This window comes from Urocitellus parryii, chromosome 1 (genome assembly GCF_045843805.1).
Source record: "Urocitellus parryii isolate mUroPar1 chromosome 1, mUroPar1.hap1, whole genome shotgun sequence".
NCBI lineage: Eukaryota > Metazoa > Chordata > Mammalia > Rodentia > Sciuridae > Urocitellus > Urocitellus parryii.
The window spans coordinates 261,039,212-261,060,956 of NC_135531.1; the positions used below are offsets into that span (position 1 = coordinate 261,039,212).

Sequence of the window (21,745 nt, forward strand, 5' to 3'; positions counted from 1 at the left end):
CTCCCACACCCGTCTTCCCCAGCATTATCATGCTATAACACCCAAGTTTCAGTTCACAGCTTTCATAATGGATGGCTTGGTATTCACATTTCCCCCACTTCCCCCACTTCCCCCTTTCTTCACATCTATGTGTTTTTGTGTTGAGCCTGTGTGTGCAGGTGTGCTCCTCCCCTCCTTCCCTCTCTTTCTCTCTGCTCCCCCCAAATATAAACAACTCTTTTAAGAGCAGGGTCAGTGTTAGCCTTAAGCCTGGCTTTCCCCAATGGTATCTTGTATAGTTCTCAGCAGATACAGCTTAATCATTGTTTAATTTATTTTTCATGAAATTATGCCATTAAGGTTAAAATTTTATCTTAAAAAGGAAGAATCTTCCACTTTCCTACCTTGCAGATTTGGCAATGAATCACTTCCAATTAGAGAAATGTTGAGGTAATTTAAACTTATAATTTTCCAATATTAAACAACGAAGTAAAAGACGGAGAAAAGAAGAAATGTTAAAAACAGGCCAAAATAAATTTTCTAAAAGATTAGAAAAACAGACAGACATTAAGTAGGTATAGGTATGACATACAAAGAAAGGGAACCCAGGCAAAGAAAAAGGAATCTAACTGAAGGAAAAAAAAATGATAAGAATTTCTTCATTTCTAGGAGTTAACTAAGATTTCAAACTCACACACACACACCAAACAAAACATTAGTTTCAGCTTCTGGTACACATTTATGAAAGTGAATAGGAACTACACATCAGAATGGAATGATTATTGATTTCTTAATGGATTACTGCTGCACAAATTTACACTCACCAAAAAAACCATCAATCTTTGGGTAATAATTATAAACCTATCACACTACATACAGCATCTGACTGAATTGAAACTTACTGCTATCTGCCGGGAAATGACCAATTTTCTATTTCTCCAGCTGCAACCACAATACAGAATGGTGAGCAGCTACTCACAGCAAATGCTATTATAAGACATAGTTTGTAACAGCCACAGCATGCACCACTGTAAATTGCTATTAGAGAGGTAAACAATCAGGTCCTGGTGGACTTTTTATTATTCATTAGCTATGAAAACTGTAAATAAAATGGGTATAACACAGTTACACTTATCAAAGACCTTTCATTACTGGCAGATTGTGGAACAGGGGTCAACAGTACATTAGGTGAAGTCATGCTGCTCTGACTTCACATCCAATTTTCAAACTTCTCCCGAAATCTTCATCAGAAGCTTCATAACAACCAACCTAGAGCAGATCTCTTTGTAGACACTACATTTATTCCCAGTAAATACCCTTTTGACTAAATACCCAGTGGAACGCCATTGCAATTAAGATACTATTTTCCAAAAAGAAAACCCCATTATGTCATTTCCACCTAACAGTCCTTAATCATTAGATAATGTTATAAAACAGTATTAATCAATTAAAATTTTAATTCTCATATTTTCCAGCTGTAGGGTTTAGATAACACTACTTCCTTCCAGATAGTTAATCCCATTCTGAATACTTTATTTGATCTATATTACACACAAACAGTCATAAAGTGAAGACAGCTAATCCAATTCAAATAAAGGTAATTTGGAATCGATAGCATACTTGTTTTCATTTTCTCTTTTGGTCCTAATCTATCACAAAAATTTTGGGTTAGAGATATCAATTTTATTTTCTGAAGAATTATAATGTACAACTTTTCCATCCAATTAACTATCTTTAAAACATTTATTTCCAAAACATCCTAAGCACTAAATATCCATAGGAACTATAAAGCATGGCCTTTTCTAAGTACTAAGAGATGATGAGATTACCATGATAATCAACCACAATAATTAAAATGCTTTTAAATATAATATAAAATCAAATAGAAAACCTAAATAAAATTGCCATTACAAAATAAAATAAAACAGATTTGTGAAACACCACAAAGGATCTGGGAGACAATAAATTTGAAAATAACAAATTTGGTGGGATTTTTGTTGTGGTGTGTTTTGTTTTTCTTTAATGGATAAGAATACTCTAAATCTTATAGCAGTTGAGTCAGAAAAAAATATATGCATTCTCTGGAACACAAGTGGTAACTTTAGACCAGGTTTTGGTATTATTAAACTTTCAAACTTTAGGAAATCTAAATAGTAAGTATAAAAAGCCATAGGCAAATGTTTAGTCTATATACAATAATAGCAAAGGGTGCCAATGAATGAGCTAAGTGTTTAATGCAAGGTGTTGCATTTACTTCTTAAAATGTACAATAAGTATTAAATTATATCAATTTTACACTTGAGGGAACTGAGTTTAGAAAAATCAAGGACACACAGCTTTAAGTTGAAAAACAACAGAATATTATCCCATTTCCTACAGTTTAACCTGAGTAAAGACTTGAATCCAGTTCTTCAAAGCTGGTATTCTTGACCACTTCTGTAGAATTACACCACAAAACATAATAACAGCTGCATTCACAGGGACTACTACAGGGACTTGAGCACACAAGTATCCAATATTTGTTATGAATGGAGTAATTACATAAATAAATGAAAAGAAGGTATGAATGTATGTAAAGGAAGGAACCAGGTCAACAGCCAGAAGACAAGATTTCTAATCACTGAGCCTGCTCTCTTTTCCTGTGTGACTTTGGGCCTAGGTACACAGATTTCTATAATACAGGCTTCAGAATGAAGACTATAGTATAAAGTGCTGTGTGTGTTACAGACACAGACACAGAGAATTCTATTTACAGAAAGGAAAAAGATAGCAAGTCAGTTACTATGAGTCCACATTTATTGTCTTCTATGTTACTGGCCCTATTCCAGGTACCGAGGCCACATCAGTGAACATGACTAATAACATTCCTCAAGCATGTGCTGGGAGAGTAGACAAATAAATTAGATAATTTTAGACCCTTTCTAGTATAATAAAGACAAATTAGGATAATGGAGGAGGGGTGCTTACTTTCCTATGGTTTTTCAGGTAAAGACACTCCAAGGAGGCAACAGGTTAATTAAAATAAGAAAAGAAGGATTTTTCATGCAAAGTTACAAACAAAAGCTGTTGCAAAGAGAAGAAACAGCAGGTACAAAGGCCCTGAGATAGGACTGAACTTGTCATTGGTAAAAATTACTTAAATACCATATGTATTTTAGAAGTGGAGCCAATGATTTCTGATGGACTAGATGTGTGGTTCGAGGAAAGGAAGAGTACTAAATACAAAGTTTAAAATCACAAAGCGCCAGTGGTAGCTAAAGAAATCAACTGAGGGAGAAAAGGACCCGCGGATAGAGACATAAGGGCTACCAAAAGACAGAAGGTGAGTACCAGATATTTTCTCTTCCTGGCTTAATTGACAGCCTTTGGTTACACTGCTAAGGAGGTCATTCCTCTATTTCTTTCCCTTAGAAATGGGGCAATAGATCTCACTTTTCAATCAAAAGCTTCTGATTTTCTGATGTCAATTAACTAGATCATTTCCTTTATCTCAACAGTCAGTATTCCAGAAAAATCAAAACACATGATAAAAATAGAAACTCTGAAACAAATACTAATCACCATATTCAAAGGTCTCATAGACAGAAAAGAAGTTGAAACACCAAATTCAAAGCATGAGAGCATTTTCAAGCAATAAATACTTTGCTATGAAGTGATAAATTAATAGGCATCCATCACCAAAGCTGTGATCATTCAGAAACATGATCCTAAAAACACATTTAAAATCCAAAATACTCATAAATTTTCCACTCCAAAAGAAAGCATTTGGAAGAGTCCTGAGGTTCCCCACCATTCTTAAGAGCTTCCCAAGTAGGTAAAAATGCACTTTATGATTTAAAACAAATCTTGCCAGCAGCTGACAGTATTTTAAAATAATTCAAGTTCAACCACTCACACAATAAAGGAAAAGAAAAAGGTCAAATAGAAAAGTACAAATTGATTACCACGAAAATTTCTTTGCAGTATAAAAATGTATGTGACCTACTAACATTAAATTGCTACTATAGATACACAGATGGAAACCTGCACCTTCAGTTCAGTTAGTATTAAATACATTCCTTTCTTTTAAAAAAAAGTATTTATTTTTTAGTTGTAGTTGTACACAGTACGTTTATTTTATTTATTTATTTTTATGTGGTGCTGAGGATCAAACCCAGGGCCTCACACATGCTAGGTGAGTGACCTACTGCTGAGCCACAAACCCAGCCGCACACTGCTTTCTTATATATAATATTCCCGTTAAATATCAAGGCCTTAATTTACAAATCCTTATGCCAAGCAAATTATATTTCATGAGCTTCCAAATAGCATACAATTTTGTTGTAACATTAAAAAAAAAAAAAGCAAGGATAGAGAAACAATGAAAACACTACTTGTAAGAAGATGATCTGTTACAATATAAACAATGAGAGATGTCTTGGTATTCACCAAGCTATTAAATACGTTGCCTTATTTCTTGCAGCTAGAGGAATGATCACAAACAAATTTTTACAAACCAGATAAGGGTTGCTCACCCAACAAATTGCTTGGACATTGTTAGACTACATCTAAAAAATACTTCAAGAAAGGATTAAAGAGTTGGGGAAAGGACCTTTGTAAAGGTTGTATATCTTATCCCAGGCACTGTTATAATAATAATATCATGGACTAATGTGATAATTATCACAATTGCCCTAAGAAAATTGAGGTCTGGTCTCACAATCTGGTATAAACAGAACTGTTTAACAGTTTGAAGGAAGAACCATTTGATTCATAGGTTTCTAAATGATCTTTCAGATACAGCTACTGGATAAGAGTAAACTAAAAATGATAGTAGTATCACATGGCATTTTTATGCCTACTAAACCACCAATTTATGATTTAAGAGATCTTGGATATGAGAGATTAGAAATATTCATTAACCAAAATAATAACAATAACTTTAGAATTATAACTTTAAACTTTTACAGCTCTTAATGCATATGTCTTACCCATAAATAACAAAAGTGTCTTGGAGTAAAATTCAACTCTTTTCATTAGTGTGTAGATATGCTGACAAAATACATCAAGACTCTACACACATATCCTTTTAAAGCCTTTTATGACTTTATCTCTAAATTCTAAAGTGATACTGGATAAAACATGGACTTTTTTGAAGTCATGTGAAGCTTCCAAATACCTAAAGCTTTTACATCAACCTAGTATTCTGCTTAAATGAATGTTGAAAAGAGAGTTAAAAGTCTAGTCTAAGCTAGAGCTAACTTTAGAGCACTAGTTTTAAAACTGCCTTGTGGATTTGACCAACTGGGTGATTTGGTTTCTGGTATACTCAACACTGATAGCACAACTGAAGTGACCAAACCCATGGACAATCTCAGTAAATAACACCCAGAACAACTGAGATGGGTTTCTAATGCATTCAGTTAGATAACTAACACAAATGAACTCATAGCTTTTATGTAAGAAACTAATATTTTTTAAATTATTTCTTGGAATATATTAGGCACCGTAAGAAAAGCCTTAGTAAAGTTACTCATTAATCCTCACATCCCTAACAGTCAAGCACTAACTTCAGATTCAACAAATGAGGAAATAAAGACCAACACAAAATTCAGTCAAGATACAAATCCCAGTCTCTTCAGCTCTAAAGCCCTGCTCTCTCTGTCTGCTACCCTCAGGCTACAGAGTTTACAATCATTTTCTCTACCCTCAAGCAGTTTCCAGTTGCAGAGGGGAGATAAGCAGTACTCAAGTAATCAAGCAATAGAAAAACAAGATAGCAAGAGATAGATGCTTCCAAAATTTTAGAGAGGAAACTACTCCTGGATGAGAAGGATCATGTAGTTATAGGGGCTGACTGCGCTGTGACTAAGAGTCCCCAAAAGAATTAAAGTTCAGACATGACAATGTCTGTTTACATGTACTCTGCTGTGCAAACTTTTGAAAATATAATTCCCTTTTCTCCTGGATTCTTCTGAGAATAAGAAGAAAAAAAGACACTACTGGCCTCTTAAGCTCTGAGAATTCCGGCCACACAACTAAGAGATGAGTTATGACGCAGGACATGCAGCACCATGGGTATGAAAACTTGAGAAATTTCAGAGCCACAAAGGAAATCCATTCACTAACACATCTAGTGTACAAGTAAACAAATCCATGATTTAAAAAAAAAAAAAAAATCTGTCTGGGCAAGGTCAGTTGGGAGGTACAGGTACCATAGAGCCACCACCTGCCAGAAAACACCTTCTGAATAACCATCTTCAAATGAAATGCATTATTACTGCATAATTGCCATTTCAATTATCCCCCTCACAAACAGAGGTTTATTTGTGATTTGCTTTAATTAGGTAATTTTACTTTCATTTCTTCAGTAATTGATTTGAATACAACAGCATTAATAATTGCCTTATATCCATACACACAATTCTTCTCAAACAAGGTTTACGAGTCTGTCTACCTGACAGCAAAATGTTCAATAAGTGATCCAAGAATCTTGTGCTTTAGGCAATGCTTTAGACTACTTTTTTTTTTAATTGTCATTATCGATGAAAAGCAGACTAACAGCATGTCCTTTCTAGAAGACTATTTGATATAAGTTTTATTTAACATATTTGTGGGATGTTTTTTAGTTATTACTGGATTCAACTTTATCATATACTTTGTTTACCTAACAATACAATAATAACTATCATTCTGGTTAATTGACCATGTGCCAGTCACCATTCTAGAAGCTTTATATATATTCTCTCTAATGCTTGTGATCACTATTCTGACAAGGCAGATATTAATGTTCCCATTTTATAAATAAAAGTAAGATTCCTGGAGATTAAATATCTGTCTTGGGGACCCACATCTAATAGGTATCAGGACCCACTTCTTTGTATGAGAGTGAAAGAAGAGGAAAAACCATTCAATTCTGTAATTTAAAAATATATATATATATGTTTATTCTTTTCCAGTAACAAATAAATGTCAGCCAAGTAACACCAGAAATAATAGATTCTCCTGAAACTGTTCAAATAAACATTAAGCTAAAATTTAGATCTGCACATTCTATGCAAGATGTAAAAGCATTTTTTAATAGTTTAATGTATTTTACAAATAAAAATGTTATTTTTAATAGGCTTAAAATTAGTTTGTTCTCTTAAGCAATTTAAACATACACTTTGATTTTGTCTTATTATTTATGGCCTTAAACCTTTCCTTTAACTATAATACTTATGTAAACTTTACCTCATGCCTGATAATTTTTTACTGATGTATTATCACAAGGCTTATTTTTTAAAAAGTGTCTCAAAGAGTAAAAACCAATCTGGGGATTCTAAATCTCTGATAGAGTATAATCTCAAAAGAGCATTTTCAGGCTGGGTGTGGTGGCACACACCTGTAATCCCAACTACTCAGGCAGGGAGCCTGACCTGGACAACGTAGTCCTGGTTACAAAATAATGTTTGAAAATGGGCTGGAGATGTAGCTCAGAGGGAGACACTCCTGGATTTAATCTCCAGCACTGAAACAAGAAGAAAAGAAAGAAAAGAAAAGAAAGTCTGTCAAACACTCAGTGCCTGTGTCAGAGACATTTGAGGAGGAAAATGAAAAGATAACAAACAGATCAGAGACAAAAATTGAATGCAAAACCCCATCTCATCTGCTCAATATCAGTTTCCTTCTTCATCGATACCTCACAAAAGGGGGTAGGAAGAGCACAGAGATTTCTTACTGTTTCTGTCAGGCTTATGGTCTCCCTAATTCCCCAATCTTCCATCCCTCTGCAGTGAAGTAAAATGGCAGCTTATAGGCAAGACCAATGTTAATTTCAGAACATAACCAGTTGGGATTTCTTACACACAAACCCAGCTTATCACAAGTCACTTGTGCAAAAGATAAAAGCAACAGATGAGTCTAAAGTGGCACTGGTAGCAGTACTGGTTTATTAGAACAATCTATTTGAGGCACTACCCACTTTTGCCCTGCTTTAATCAGCTCAAACTCTCAGGACCTCAGTTTCTCCGAACCAACCTCTCGCCATTTCCAAGTCCCTGGCATTCAGTTACCTCAAGACTATGCTTCTTCCTACTGAGTCTCAATGTTTAGTCATTTACCTTTTACCAGAAACCATTCTCATCCTATGCCATATTCTTCATAATTAAGTAGGAAGCTTCCTTGATTGACTTAGAAACTGATTTCTTTATTTACATCTTCTAAAAGAAAAGAGAAAGGAAGAAATGGTCCAATTTTTCATTTGTCCTTCTGCTCTCCCTCCTAGGTTTACTGACTGCAGGATTGGTTATTTTGGTTCTTGATTTCTTATTGAACCAGCAATCTTCTAAGTTCTCTATACTTCACATCTCTGCTTGCTTTTTTTTTTTTTTTCATGTGCCTCAAGTTATTTTCACAGGTCCTACTCCCATTAACAACATACCATAATAGTCTTACTAAAAACAGTTTCTCTTTAAAATTTTTAAAGGAAAAAAATTAGCAATACTCAATGGAGTTTTAAATTGATAAACATGAAAAAAGAGACTGAGGCTCTCTTTAAAAAGTAAACTTGTTTGTCCTGTATGTGATAGAACAGAAAATCTAAGTTTTAACTCCTCAACTCAGACATCTTTTGCTATCATATCCTACAATGTCTCCTCACCATTGCAGGAATCATTTTAACAAATATTATGTGTATTATTTAGTTTACAGTATCTGAGGCTATAAATAATCACTCATAAAATAAATCAGAGGGTATTATATTACCTGGAAATCCCACAGTATTATAACAATTGAAAAAATGCCACAGGCTAACTAAATCTAAAATAGTATTCAATAAATACGAGGATAACACGTGTATATGAAAAAAACAGACTTCGGTATTTATCATCAATGACACTAGTCCATATTCATGAGTCTATAATATCACTGAAATTTCAAAGTTAAACCCATGGGATCAGAGTTATCATTACCTCTCTTACAAAACAGCACCATACTTTATTTCTTTGAAAAGAGAGCTGACTGAATTTGCTTTATTTTTTTTTTTTTTTTGGAATTACACAAGAAATATATGAATTAGTTCTTTGTAAGAAATCCAAAGAATTCACAACTGTTCAGGAAAAACAAAAGATAAAAGCCTTGTTTACCCTCACAGATTACAAAGTAAATTATTTCATTAGTTTGATGTTTCCTTCTTGCCCTTATCTTTGCATATGCGCACGCACTTGTGCTTTTAAAACATAAATAGCATTATCTTGCACTTAGAGTTCCACAAAGTCAATTTTCTGGTTAAGGAGGGCTTTTCTGGTTTGCTAAAATATAAAATCCCTTCAAATTTTTTACTAGCTATTTTACTCAAACTGTGAGACCAACTGAAAACTATTCAAATTTGTCAAAATCTTTTATGCAAAAAGCTTCTCTTTGATAACTCATATAAAAATAATTTACTTTAAATTTAATTTTGCCAGGAGACAGGGGATGTTTCTTTTTTGTTTGGTTTCCAAAATCCCCCAATCACAAACTGTCATTAGGTTATGAATTTGTCATAGTTCATGCAGAGGCAGTATGGAATTCAGGCTTTGAGAGTCTGAAAACAGTAGACTGACAGAATATATATTTCTTTTTTCTAATTATCTGTTATGCCAAAAAATGTATTGCTGCTTTCAAATGCTTGGTGAAATTTTAACATTAAAATAGAATTCACTTTATATTTCAAAATACTATAATAGAGTCTATAATTTTACTGTGTTTAAATCTTTAAAACAGTACCCAAAAATGATTAGGGACTACCTATCTTTAATACCTAAAAAAATTTTTAAGACCTAAAAATTAATAGCCCAATTTCTAAGTTTTAGAGAATATATGAATGATATGAGCAAACATTTCTAATACAAATAGATAGACCTTTTACAATCAGGTATTTAACACAAATCCTCAGTCCAAAAAACACAGAAATGCCTCTTTTCTATCTAAGTGACAACAAATGTATTGAAAAATAAAGCTATCTACATAAGATCCTACGGATAATAAAGGTATAAATATTTTTCTTTTATAAAATAAGTCTTCCAGATGTGGAAGACATATTTTATAAAAGAAAAATATTTCTCTATGTAAATATAATTTGTTTAAATTGTGTGTTTTAAACAAAAACAATATAAGGATGTTCACAAAAATGGTCATAACAGAATATATTTTGTATAGCTGTAAAAGAAATGGTGCCTCTTTAGAACTCAACCAGAAATTCTCAACGTTAATTCAACTGAAAAAGAGTAATATAGTATCTCAGAACTTCAAAATATTACCAAGCCCTGTGTTTGATGTCTTAGTAAGAAGTAGGTAGAGTTGATATAGTCGGGTCTGAGAAAAACTACAGCTTCAAGGATAATAAAAGAGCAATGACAAAAATGTCAAAGGTGTAGACACCCAGAATGTTAATTTATTAGAACGTGACTTTACACTGATTAATTATATGCTCCTCAAAATATCTGAAGTGCATAAGAATACTTAATTGAAGCATTTCATCTTGTACATGCTACTAAAAACAGTTTTAAATAAGTGATAGAGAACTGGTTTTAAAATTACAAGTATATGGTGTTCAATCATGAATTCTAAATGTGCCATATAAAGATAGTAGTCGTAGTAATGAAGATGATGATGATGGCATCATGAAAACATTCATACTAATATTAACTTGGATTTCAATGAACATGATTATATAGCACCAGAACAGATATCATTCCTATTAAGTAACATGAAATATTATAAATTTGCTATGAAATCTCAAATGTTATAGTGAGATTACTTCCATGACCCCATGGAATTAGTGTGATTTTTTTTTTTTTCCTTCTGACCTCTAAACTGGATGTTCCTTCTCAACCTTCAGCTCATTTAAGGTGTTTTTTCTAGGCGGCAGTGCTACTTATCATCTTCATCTAATGTGGACATAAGACCTCTTAAGATGCTGACCATAACACTTGTCAACATATCACTGAACAGAAGTTTAAATTCATAGCAATAGTAGTTGAAGTATCCTTTACAGGCATTCATTCTAAGATTGCCTTCCTAGAGTTAAGCTGCAAAAAGTCAACATTTAACAAATTTAAAACAGAAATATAAACCACATTAAAGAAATTGAATGAATCCCAGGCCAGCAAGAATTTCTTATAACCTGATTATAAATATTAACATAGGCTACAGATTAAATCTGGGTTATTCGGTTAAGAAGGTGACAGGGGGAAAAATGCATCTCAGAAGTATGTTGACTGAACCTAGATCTAGGGTGTCTAAATCCATATCCATTCAAGGGAGAAGGAATTAGACAAAGGACTTCAACCCCAAGGGCAATGTTATCTCTATTGTGATGCTGAATGTATAAGATCTCTGAATATTTGAATTATATAATCTCATTTGTTCAGAATCTGCTCAGCAAATGACCTTCATTAATTACCCATATAGGTCAGTTCAAAGAACAAAATGATCTGGTCAAGTTAACTATAGTAAGCCAGATCCCATGTTATCTGCTTGGGGGTTTTGTTTGTTTCTTTTATTTTAATGAAGGTATAAACATAACTTGGCACCCAGACTTTAAATATTAATTCTGTAAACTTATTTAATGTCAGTCAACCCTGATACAGGAATATACTTTAGGTGTGCCACAATTCAAGTTTTGGAACTTGCAAGGGTGAGAGCCAAATCCTGTATTATAAGTAATTTCATGGGGTAATGCTATCCTGTGGGAACCTTTCTATGTAATTGGCTGGTCTTTCAACTTTGTCTCATTGTGTGTCTTCAAAGTTGCACTTAAAAAATAATAATCGGTGATAAAACAAAATAAGCAATAAATTCATTTATAATGGATATAAATGACAAGCAACAAATTCATTTATAATGGATATAAATGATGATATGTACATCACACCTATTTACTTCTAAATACAATAAACAATATTATAATCTCAAATAAAATCAATTTATTTGGTCCCTTGAAAATAACATCCTTCTCTTTAAAACACCTCTAAAATTTTTAGTGCCCAAACACCAGCAGTGCATCACAAGAAGTAAGTGCTCAATAAATATTTGCTGGATCAATGATTCAAAGATGAAAAGCATCTCTCTAGAGAGTTCTGAAATCTCCACATGCAGGACATCTAAGAAGAAGTATTTCTATCATTAAATTCATTTGGAACTCTATGGTATCTTGGGTAATTTACATTTTTTAAGATAAAATTCTATAACATATATTTTAAGATACATACTATGATAATTAATTCTTCTCTAGGTAATTTTACCCAAGGGACATAATATTATTATCTTCTGTAAAAAATTAAGTATATTCCAAATCATTTTAAAATAATATGTACAATGTCTGCATATTTATCCCAAAGTTTTCAAAAAGTCTCTTGAGTTATAGTACTAAATTCCTTGACTAATAATATGGCAGAACTGAATGGCATTTAGCTAAAAAAAATTATGTATTATAAATTACATATTTACTCATAAAGAAATAGGTATAGAACAAAGACAAATCATTAGAGGCATTGGAATACATGGCATATATTAGCTATAACTTTTTAAAAATATATAACCATAAAAATTACGGTATTAAATACATCATAAAATTATAAAGAGAAGAGCTAGCATATTTTATTTAAAAACCAGTGAGTATATCACATTAATCCAAATTCTGAAACTAGAGTAAAAGAATTCCTTTGCCGATGGCCATAGTGCACATCTGTAACACCAGCGGCTTGTAAAGCTCAGGCAGGAGGATCACAAGTGCCTGCCTCATCAATTTAGGAAGGCTTTAAGCAACTCAGTGAGACCCTGTCTCTAAATAAAATACAAAAAGGGGGAGTGGGGCTGGATGTGGCTCAGTTGTGGAGTGCCCCTGGATTCATTCCTCAGTACCAAAAAGAAAAAAAGAATTCCTTTAAGCAAAGAGATTATTAAAGCATGTCTTTATCCACTTCAATATATGATTTTTATTTAATGGGTCCTTTGGGGAAATAAAGCTAAGAGGTACTAAGGGAAGAATTTTTAAGAAATACCAAACTATTGCTGAAGTCATACAGGAACATGTAAGGAAGGCACAAGCTACATTCCACTACTAAGCAAAGTTCACGCTCTAATGTGTCCAGGTACTTGATTACTATCCCTTCCCATATTCTACCCTATTGATTAAAAATCCAGTGAGTATATCACATTAATCCAACTTCTGAAACTAGAGTAAAAGAATTCCTTTGCAGATGACCGTGGCGCACATCTGTAACACCAGCGGCTTATAAAGCCGAGGCAGGAGGATCGTGAGTGCCTGTCTCATATTATACCCTATTGATGCTTCAAACTCTGTATCCAGAATTAAACTAAACTAATCTTTTCCTGGAAACTTGTTCCAGAATGTCTTCTTTGCTGAGGGAACATATCGTCTTCTATCCAGTAATTTGGGAATCACCATATTTAACTCCCTCTTCTCCTTAACTCTACTAACCAAGTCCAATCCACTCTTAAGACATTACCCAAACTCTACTCTTCTCTCTCTCTCTCTCTCTCTCTCTTTATTTTTAATTGATTATAATTATTTGTACTAGTGGGACACATTATGCCATATTCATAAATGCAAAAAAAATTAAATTAAAAAAACAAAAAATAAATTAAAAATTTAAAAATGCAAAAAAATAAAAATTAAAAAAAAATAATGCACATAAGATAATTTGATCAACTTCATTCCCCAGTACTTCCCTTTCCCTCCCCTCCTCTTTCCACTGATCCATTTGCTCTACTCTACTAATCACTCTTCTATTATTATTACTGTATTCTATTATTATTACTGTATTTGTCATTATTATTATTACCTTAATTAATATATATAATTAGATATAAAAGCAGGATTCATTGTAGTATATCTGTATGTAGAGAGAGCATAATTTTATCAATTTCATATTCACCCCTCTTCTCTCCCTTTGGATCCCCTTGTAGAAAAATGAAACCAGATCCCTATCTCTCATGCCTCTCTTCCTTTTTTATCCCCACTACCACTAGCTCTCATGCTTTCTCAATCACTGCAATAACTTATTAAAGATGCCCGTATCTATAGATTGGTCCCCATCAACAGCTTTTTCCCCACATTACATTCAGTGTGATCCACATCAATGAAAAAGTTGGAATCACAAGCAGGGTGCAGTAGCTTGTGACTGTGGTTCTAGCTTCTCAAGAGGCTAAGGTGGGAGGACCAGCTGAACCCAGGAGTTTGAGACCAACCAGGGCAACACAGTAAGACTTCACCTCAAAAAACACAAACATATCACCCCCCACCACCACCAAAAAAAAAAAAAAAAAAAAACCCTAAGTCTGCTTTGTTAACAGCCTTGGCTCTCCTGAAAATGAAAACCATCATCCTAAAATATTCCATCATCCTATCCTGATTAACTCTTCAGAGTAACCTCTGGCTTCAAACTTCCTAGAGGCCAATTTTATACTCTAGAAATACCAACCTACCTACATTTCCCAGAATATTGCATGCTATTTCTCAGCTCTCATTGTGGGTACATCATTTACTGAAGATACCTTCCACTCCTCTCCTAAAACCTTTATAATAAATAAATCTTAGCTCATGCAGCCTCTCCCTCTAGGAAATCTTCCCAAACTAGTACCACCTCTCACACCCTATAATCATGAAGATACTCAGCTTCCTATAACACAACACCCTGTTTAGAAGAAGTCTGTTTGTCCCCGCAGAGCATGGGCTCCTAAAGGACAAGGAGGGTGCACATATGTACCTTATAGTGCCTGGCATCCTTAGAAGACAGCCAACAAAATTGTTGAATCAGTCAACTAGAACCGTCCATCAAAGTGTCAAATGCCTATAACTAATAATCATATTTTAATCTTACTTCACATTTAATACATCTAAACCATTACCCCCAAAACACACAGCAACAACTTGATTACAACTTAAATACGTATCATCAAGTTTTTGTTTTGTTTTGTTTTGGTTTGGTTTTGGTACTGGGGATTGAACTCAGGAGTACTCGACCACTGAGCCACATCCCCAGCCTTATTTTGTATTTTATTTAGAGACAGGGTCTCACTGATTTGGATTAGCACCTCATAGTTGTTGAGGGTGGCTTTGAACTCACAATCCTCCTATCTCAGCCTCCCAAACCACTGGGATTATAGGTATGTGCCACCACGCCTAGCACAATTTAAATCAAATGTGAATTTATGGTACACTTAAGAGCATCAAATAATATTAAATTTTGAGGGGAACACTCTGTGAAAGACTATATGGACATATTACTCTATTAAGAGGATATTTTCTGCCCAGCACCCTGACACACACCTGTAATCCCAGTATTTAGGAGACTGAGGTAGAAGGATCGAAAAGTTCAAAGCCAGCCTCAGCAATTTAACAAGGTCCTAAGCAACCCAGAGAGACCCTGTCTCAAAATAAAAAGGGCTGGGGATATAGCTCAGTGGTAGAGTAACACTTGATTCAGTCCCAGGACCAAAAAAAAAAAAAAAAAAAGTGGGGGATACTTTTTCTTTTTCCAGTCCTAATGACTGGTATCCTTGGCACCCCAGGATAAGCAATGACGTTTTTACATATGACCAAAACCATACAACTTTATTTGAGAACACTGAAAAACAATTAAAATAACTTCTGACAAACAGATAAACTCTATTTATTTCTTAACAAAAATGTTCATAGAACTTTAAATAGTAGAGAATATTTTTTCCTCAATTTTTACTCTAAATTACCAAAAATGCCTGTCTCTGTGCCACGGATCCATGCAGTTAACAGGCAAGAGCAAAAGATCCAGACTCCAAACAGATCTGGGTTTGAAAACAAACCCTTTTTCTTATGAGTCATGGGTACAAAAAACAGTGACTTGACTTCTCTGAGTAATAGCAGCAGTGATAATTTATTGGGTCTTATTAAGTGCCAGGAATCGTGCTAAGCATTTTATATATATATTGCTTCATTTAAATCTATCAGCAACCCATTGGAGTAGGTATTGTTTACCCCCATAATTACAATTGAGGAAACTGAAGCTCAGGGATATAACTTAAAATGCCCAAGTTCACCAGGCACGGTGGCATATACCTGTAATCCCAACAATTTGGGAGGCTGTGGCAGGAGGATCACAAGTTAAAAGCTATCCTCAGCAATTTAGCAAGGCCCTCAGCAACTCAGTGAGACCCTGTCTCAAAATAAAAAATAAAAAAGGCTGGGTGTTGGCTCAGTGAGAAAGTACCCCTAAATTCAATTCCCTGTGCGGCAAAAAAAAAAAAAAAAAAGCCCAAGTTCATACAGCAAGTCATTGGCAAGGCAGGAATGCTAACATAGGCCAATATAACTCCCATGCTTCTTCTGTCCCTCAGTTTTATGTTATCATATGGAGAGATGAGATAGGTTATCTACCTCAGGGAATTGCTGCAAAGACTAATAATATGGAATGCATTTAGAACAGTGCTAAGCATCCCATGTAACCTCAATAAACGAGGGCTTTCTACCTCTCTCAATCCAGTGGTAAATGCATTTATAATATAGGGGATAAATTCCTTAATACTCCTTACTTATTGCAAAGCACAGATGTTCTATGTCTCAATTAATTAACAAATGTACTAACATGCTAACGTGTGTGTGTATATGTGTGTGTGTGTGTGTGTGTGTGTATATATATATATACACACACATAAAAGTATAAAAGATATAAACAGATATAAAGGAAAAAAAGCAGAGAAAAGCAACATACACTACCTTGGGTTTGAACTGTGACACTGCTATATTGATCTTTCAGAAAACCATAGATCAAAATACATCAATATTCAGAATATATCAATGTATCAAAAGTTAGGAGAGATGAGCATGGAACCCAGAGATCTTAATTCATTATGGCTTCCTGGAAGACTCCCAATGGAACATAATCGATCATGTTACATATTAACAAAAGCACTTCCAAAGAGAAAGACAGATTTGAGCAAAGATAAAGGTAATAAGGACAACCCTTCTACAGTAAGCATTTTTGTTTTTCAAAGACAAACCTTAATCTTCAACTCTAAGCAGTCTAAAAATATGGAGTGGTCGAGGTAGAATGAGTCACAAAGCAAAATAATAATAATAATAACAACAACAACACTTTTTCTGTTAATTACCTGCAAATATATGTTTCTTTTAGTTTTCTTTTTTCTTTAGAAATGCAGTCAGAAATTTATCTCTGATAGGTATAAAGAAATTAAATCAAATTTCTTTTTGGCTTTTGCTAAAAGTTTTAACAAATAAGAACTAAATGTAAAGTACATTGGGCATATACACAAACCAAAGCACTACAATTCCAAACAGAGCTAGATTTTACATCAAGCCCAGCTGGTGTCATATTTGGGTGTGCCCTATGAAAATCCAACCAAGGGTGACTGCCAAACTAAACTATAGAAGACAACTCAGAAAGCTGGTGAATCCCATAATATAAGCTATATTTTAAAAAGCACATTAGAACACTGGCTTGACAAGATTATCTGATGTTGCTCCACCCTCATAATAACACTCTTCTATTTCTGTAATACTCTTTTTGTCACTAAAACATGGTTTAGTATTGGACATGGCAGACAACCTGAGAGGATAAGATGATAGACAGATACCAATTATCTACCTACCCACAAAGTTATATCCCATTTTATGTCCCAACCCTGAGAATTTTATCTTTCTGCTAAGCAACCTAACAGGTCAATTGATTTCTTCAAGCCTCAATTTCCACATATGAAAAATAGAAATCATAATATACTTCTGCTTCACTAGGTTCTAAAAATGGAAACTAAGAAAAAAAATGAATGTGAAGCACTATGAAAAGAATAAACTAGATTCCCTGACCTGATTAATGGTCAGAGCCTTGTAACACTGGAATTACTACTTCTTCCAATTCCATACGTGCCACCAGGCCATCAAACTGACTGATAAATAGTAGTGACTATATAGTTGATCCACCTAAAGGTTTTAAAGTAAGAGAAACAAATTGTCAATATATTTTCATACATCATTTAAGTAATAATCTGCAAAACATTTACACACTGGCATTATTTTAAAAATTATAATTTTTGAGCCTTAAATTTTTTTCAACATAGTCAGCTGTAAGTATTGAACAGTTTAAAACTGATAGCAAAGCAACTATGCAAGAATTGGAAATAAGCTAACCCAGAAACAGAAGGAATCACAAAGTTTCATCTGATGGACCAAAACACAATATGGATTATTTTTATATTGTTCTGTCTGAGTTGTCTATCTCAGATTCTTAACTTCCAGATTCTATTTTTAAAATCACTTAACACTGTGTATTTCCAGTAGCCATCAAGGCATATTCTGTCATCCCTGACATCGAAGATTGTCAGCAGACTCAGTATGTACACTAATGATCTCAGGCAACAGTGCCCATCCTCTTATCAAAGAGATCCTTATTCCAGAATAAAAAGTCTATAAAGTTCTCCATGAAAATTCAGTCTAAAACATAGGAAGTAGTCATTATAGAATGTTAGGATCACTAATACCTCTTACTTCTTTTCAAGGTTATCTTATACGCTGAAATTTAAAACTAAAAAATGTCAGGCATTATCACATTTTTAGTTCTCTCCCAAGTCGCCAGTACTCTGTTCTAGCACTGTCAAATAATGATAGCTGCTGTCATTATTTTTTATACAATAGCTGGCAGCAAGTTGTACAGATACCCTTCATCTTGGAATAGTCACCAAATGCCCTGAACAAATGACTAGGACCCTATAGTGATACTGACCACTTTCCTAAAGCCAAATAAGTTACCTATCACATCTTATTAATACTTTATGGTCAGAATGTTAGTTGGTTTATAAAAGTCAAAGGTTTTACTTCTTTTATTTTTTCTAAAATATTTAAAAATAACTTTTCCTCCTTCCCCCGTTACACACAGACCTCTCTTGCTTGCTACTAGAGACTCTCTTATTCTATCATAAAGTTTTCTGCATTTACTTATTCTGTTTTAGGAAGCAGCAGTCCTTTAGAAGTATATTTGAAGATTCAAAAAATGAGGAAAATAAGCTATTTTCATTTAACAAAATCAACAGTGTGTGAAAAGGGATATAGAAAACTAGTGATCTCAGATACAAGTGATTTGACAGGTCTCATACCCAAAAAGTATATTCTAAGTCACAGAAAAGCAACGGAGTGACCAATTCTCGCTCCCTGTTCTAATTAATGGTCAAGAGTTCCTCTCTACCCCTATTTATTTTGGCAATCTAAAATGTTGATATTCTCTTAGATCTAAGAGAGGAAAAATGGGTATCTTCTCCATCTAACACCTAAGTGGGTAACCTAGATACTGTAAATAGAGGCTACATAAAGGATGCACAGACAGCTCTGAAGTGAAAGCCAAAATATTTAACCTGCAACTCTTTGGAAAAGAACCTGAAAACATGTGCAGTTCAGCCAAAAACTGTACTAACATAGAATTGCCCCAGGCTAGAAAGTTAAAGAAAAAACACACAACACCACAAGAAACTCTTTACCAAACATAAGTTTACTGTTGTTGGGTGAGAAATGCTTGAATGTCAAAAGCACACTTCTTACTTGTTCAAATTAATCATGCCTATACTCCAGACTATTTATTTTTAAAAATGAGTGAACTGCCTTTTTGAAACAAGTACTTGCAAAAGCTGAATCAAATTCACAAATGAAGGGGCTAATTAACTAATTAACCAACATTTTCTTGCAGATATTCTGGTGGTGACCAGTGTAAGACAGTCAAGTCTGATTAATAGTTACTCTCTACTCCATATATTCAATATTTCTAAATCCAATAGTTAAATACTTAATAAAAAGAAACTATAATGCAAACCTATCTTGACTCTTTAGGAAATCATGTAGAAAGTTTCTGTGAAATAAAAACATATCCTGCCAAAGAACTAGTAATCCAACAACAACAACAACAATTAAATATTAAATGTAAAAACTCTTATTGCCTACATTGCTACAGGGAATAACCTTTATCAAATCAACACAGAAAATACAAATTAATGCTGCAAGATATAAGAAATTAGCAATATAATTTAGTACATATGCACTCAATAACTTTCTTAGTTCTTCCTTTCTACACAGTAAAGGAATTTCAAGGACTGCTAGAATGATGAAATTTTCTGAGTAACTCCTCCATTATTAAAGAAGAAAACTTTTAAATACAGTAAATTAAAATATTTCAATCCAAGATGGTGTAAAGTTAATGAATTGCAAAATGTATTCAAGAGTAATCTAAATATGTTTGCTTATAATTCAGTAAACTTAACTAGTTACAAAGCTTGTAACTTTAAAACAACTTAAGTTTAAAAGGCTATAAGAGGCAAGTGGAAAGGAAAATTTCTCTCAGGTAATTAGAATTAAGTATATGCTTAAAATTAAATAGATGATTCGGTTTTCTTCAGTTTAGTCTTCACAAAAGAAAAGAAATGCCCTTCCTTCACATAGCATCAACAGAAAACTTGCCATTTAAATTATATTTACATATAAATCCTGTCATTTCCATATAAGAAGATAATACAAGAGTATAAAGAAAACAAGATTTCAAATTACATTTGAGTAGGAATAACAGAGTACTGGCAGTTGATTTGCTGATAAAACATTAAGAGAAGATAAACCATATTCTTAATAACTGTAAGTATTTTGTCTTGTGTCATTGACTGCATGTAAGTTGCTTTTTTACTACACTGAAACATAGTATACTACATCAATGAATGACCCTTTATCAAAATAGCAGCCAAAACTGTCTATTCCTACAAACTCAAAACATCCTTCCAAATTTTCACAACTCTCTCCTGGACAATCTGAAACAAATGCTTTCAACTTTGTTAGAGAAATGAATATAAATGAGTTTAATAAATTTCAATTATACTTCACTTACAATGCTTTGGAGGAGAAACTTTAACATTTTCTTCTCTCTCTCTCTCTCTCTCTCTCCCCCCCCCCACTCTTTTAAGCAAGAAATAATACAATGTTTAGTTTTGTACCATGATAACATAAAATAATGCTATTTTTTAAATACGCTGCAAGAGTCCTTTTCCAATGGAAAAGTCCTTTGGAAGTGACATGTTTCCATATTTTTTTTAATCCAACAACAACAACAACAACAACAACAACAAATCCAGATAGAAATTCACCAAGTCAAAACACTAATCAGCAGATTCTAACATTTCTTACCTGATACAGGTAAGCACCAGCTCCCAAATGCCACCTTGGGATAGTTCAGACTAGTAAGCAGGCTCATGTTTTATGATACTAGAATGAACAGGAATAAATCTATGTTGTTCTTTCTTTAGCAAAATCTACAGCAGTAGCAACACCACAATGTGAGCAGACCCCACAGACCTAACAAATTCAAATCTGTCACTTGAGAAACAGAAAAAAAAAATCATAAAATGAAGACTTACTGCTTGTCATGTGACTTGGTGAGGCATGCTGTCCATTGGGTGTGCTTGAGGTGAGGTCAATTGCCATATTGGAGTGCTCTCTTTCAGGTGAAAGCTCATTGTCACCTGTTTTCACAAAAATAAAATCTTTTGGTCTCTGTTCATTGTCACAAAAAATCTAATTACTAACTTTGCTTCATATACACAGTGAAATGCATAGTCTTGAATTTTTAAGCAGTACATTTCTCCCTTAAAAGAAACTATAAGGAAATATCTTTTAGAAACATAGTCAATGAATGAAATGACGAAAAGCCACAATCAGCCCACAATAAAAAAATTAACGAAACTTTATTATCACAATGCTCTTACACATCAAATAAGGGGAAATGAA

At 33.6% G+C, this 21,745-nt stretch overlaps 1 protein-coding gene across 3 annotated transcripts in view; it reads right to left on the minus strand.

Annotated features, from left to right (window-relative positions):
• The window catches only part of Ikzf2 (IKAROS family zinc finger 2), a 156,006-nt gene that overhangs the window by 127,393 nt on the left and 6,868 nt on the right, over positions 1–21,745 (minus strand). For all 3 annotated transcript variants that reach the window (XM_026413114.2, XM_026413113.2, XM_077803477.1), the window contains one exon: positions 21,376–21,480. In XM_026413114.2, the coding sequence (XP_026268899.1) occupies positions 21,376–21,480 (105 nt within the window). The remainder of the gene's footprint in view (positions 1–21,375; positions 21,481–21,745) is intronic.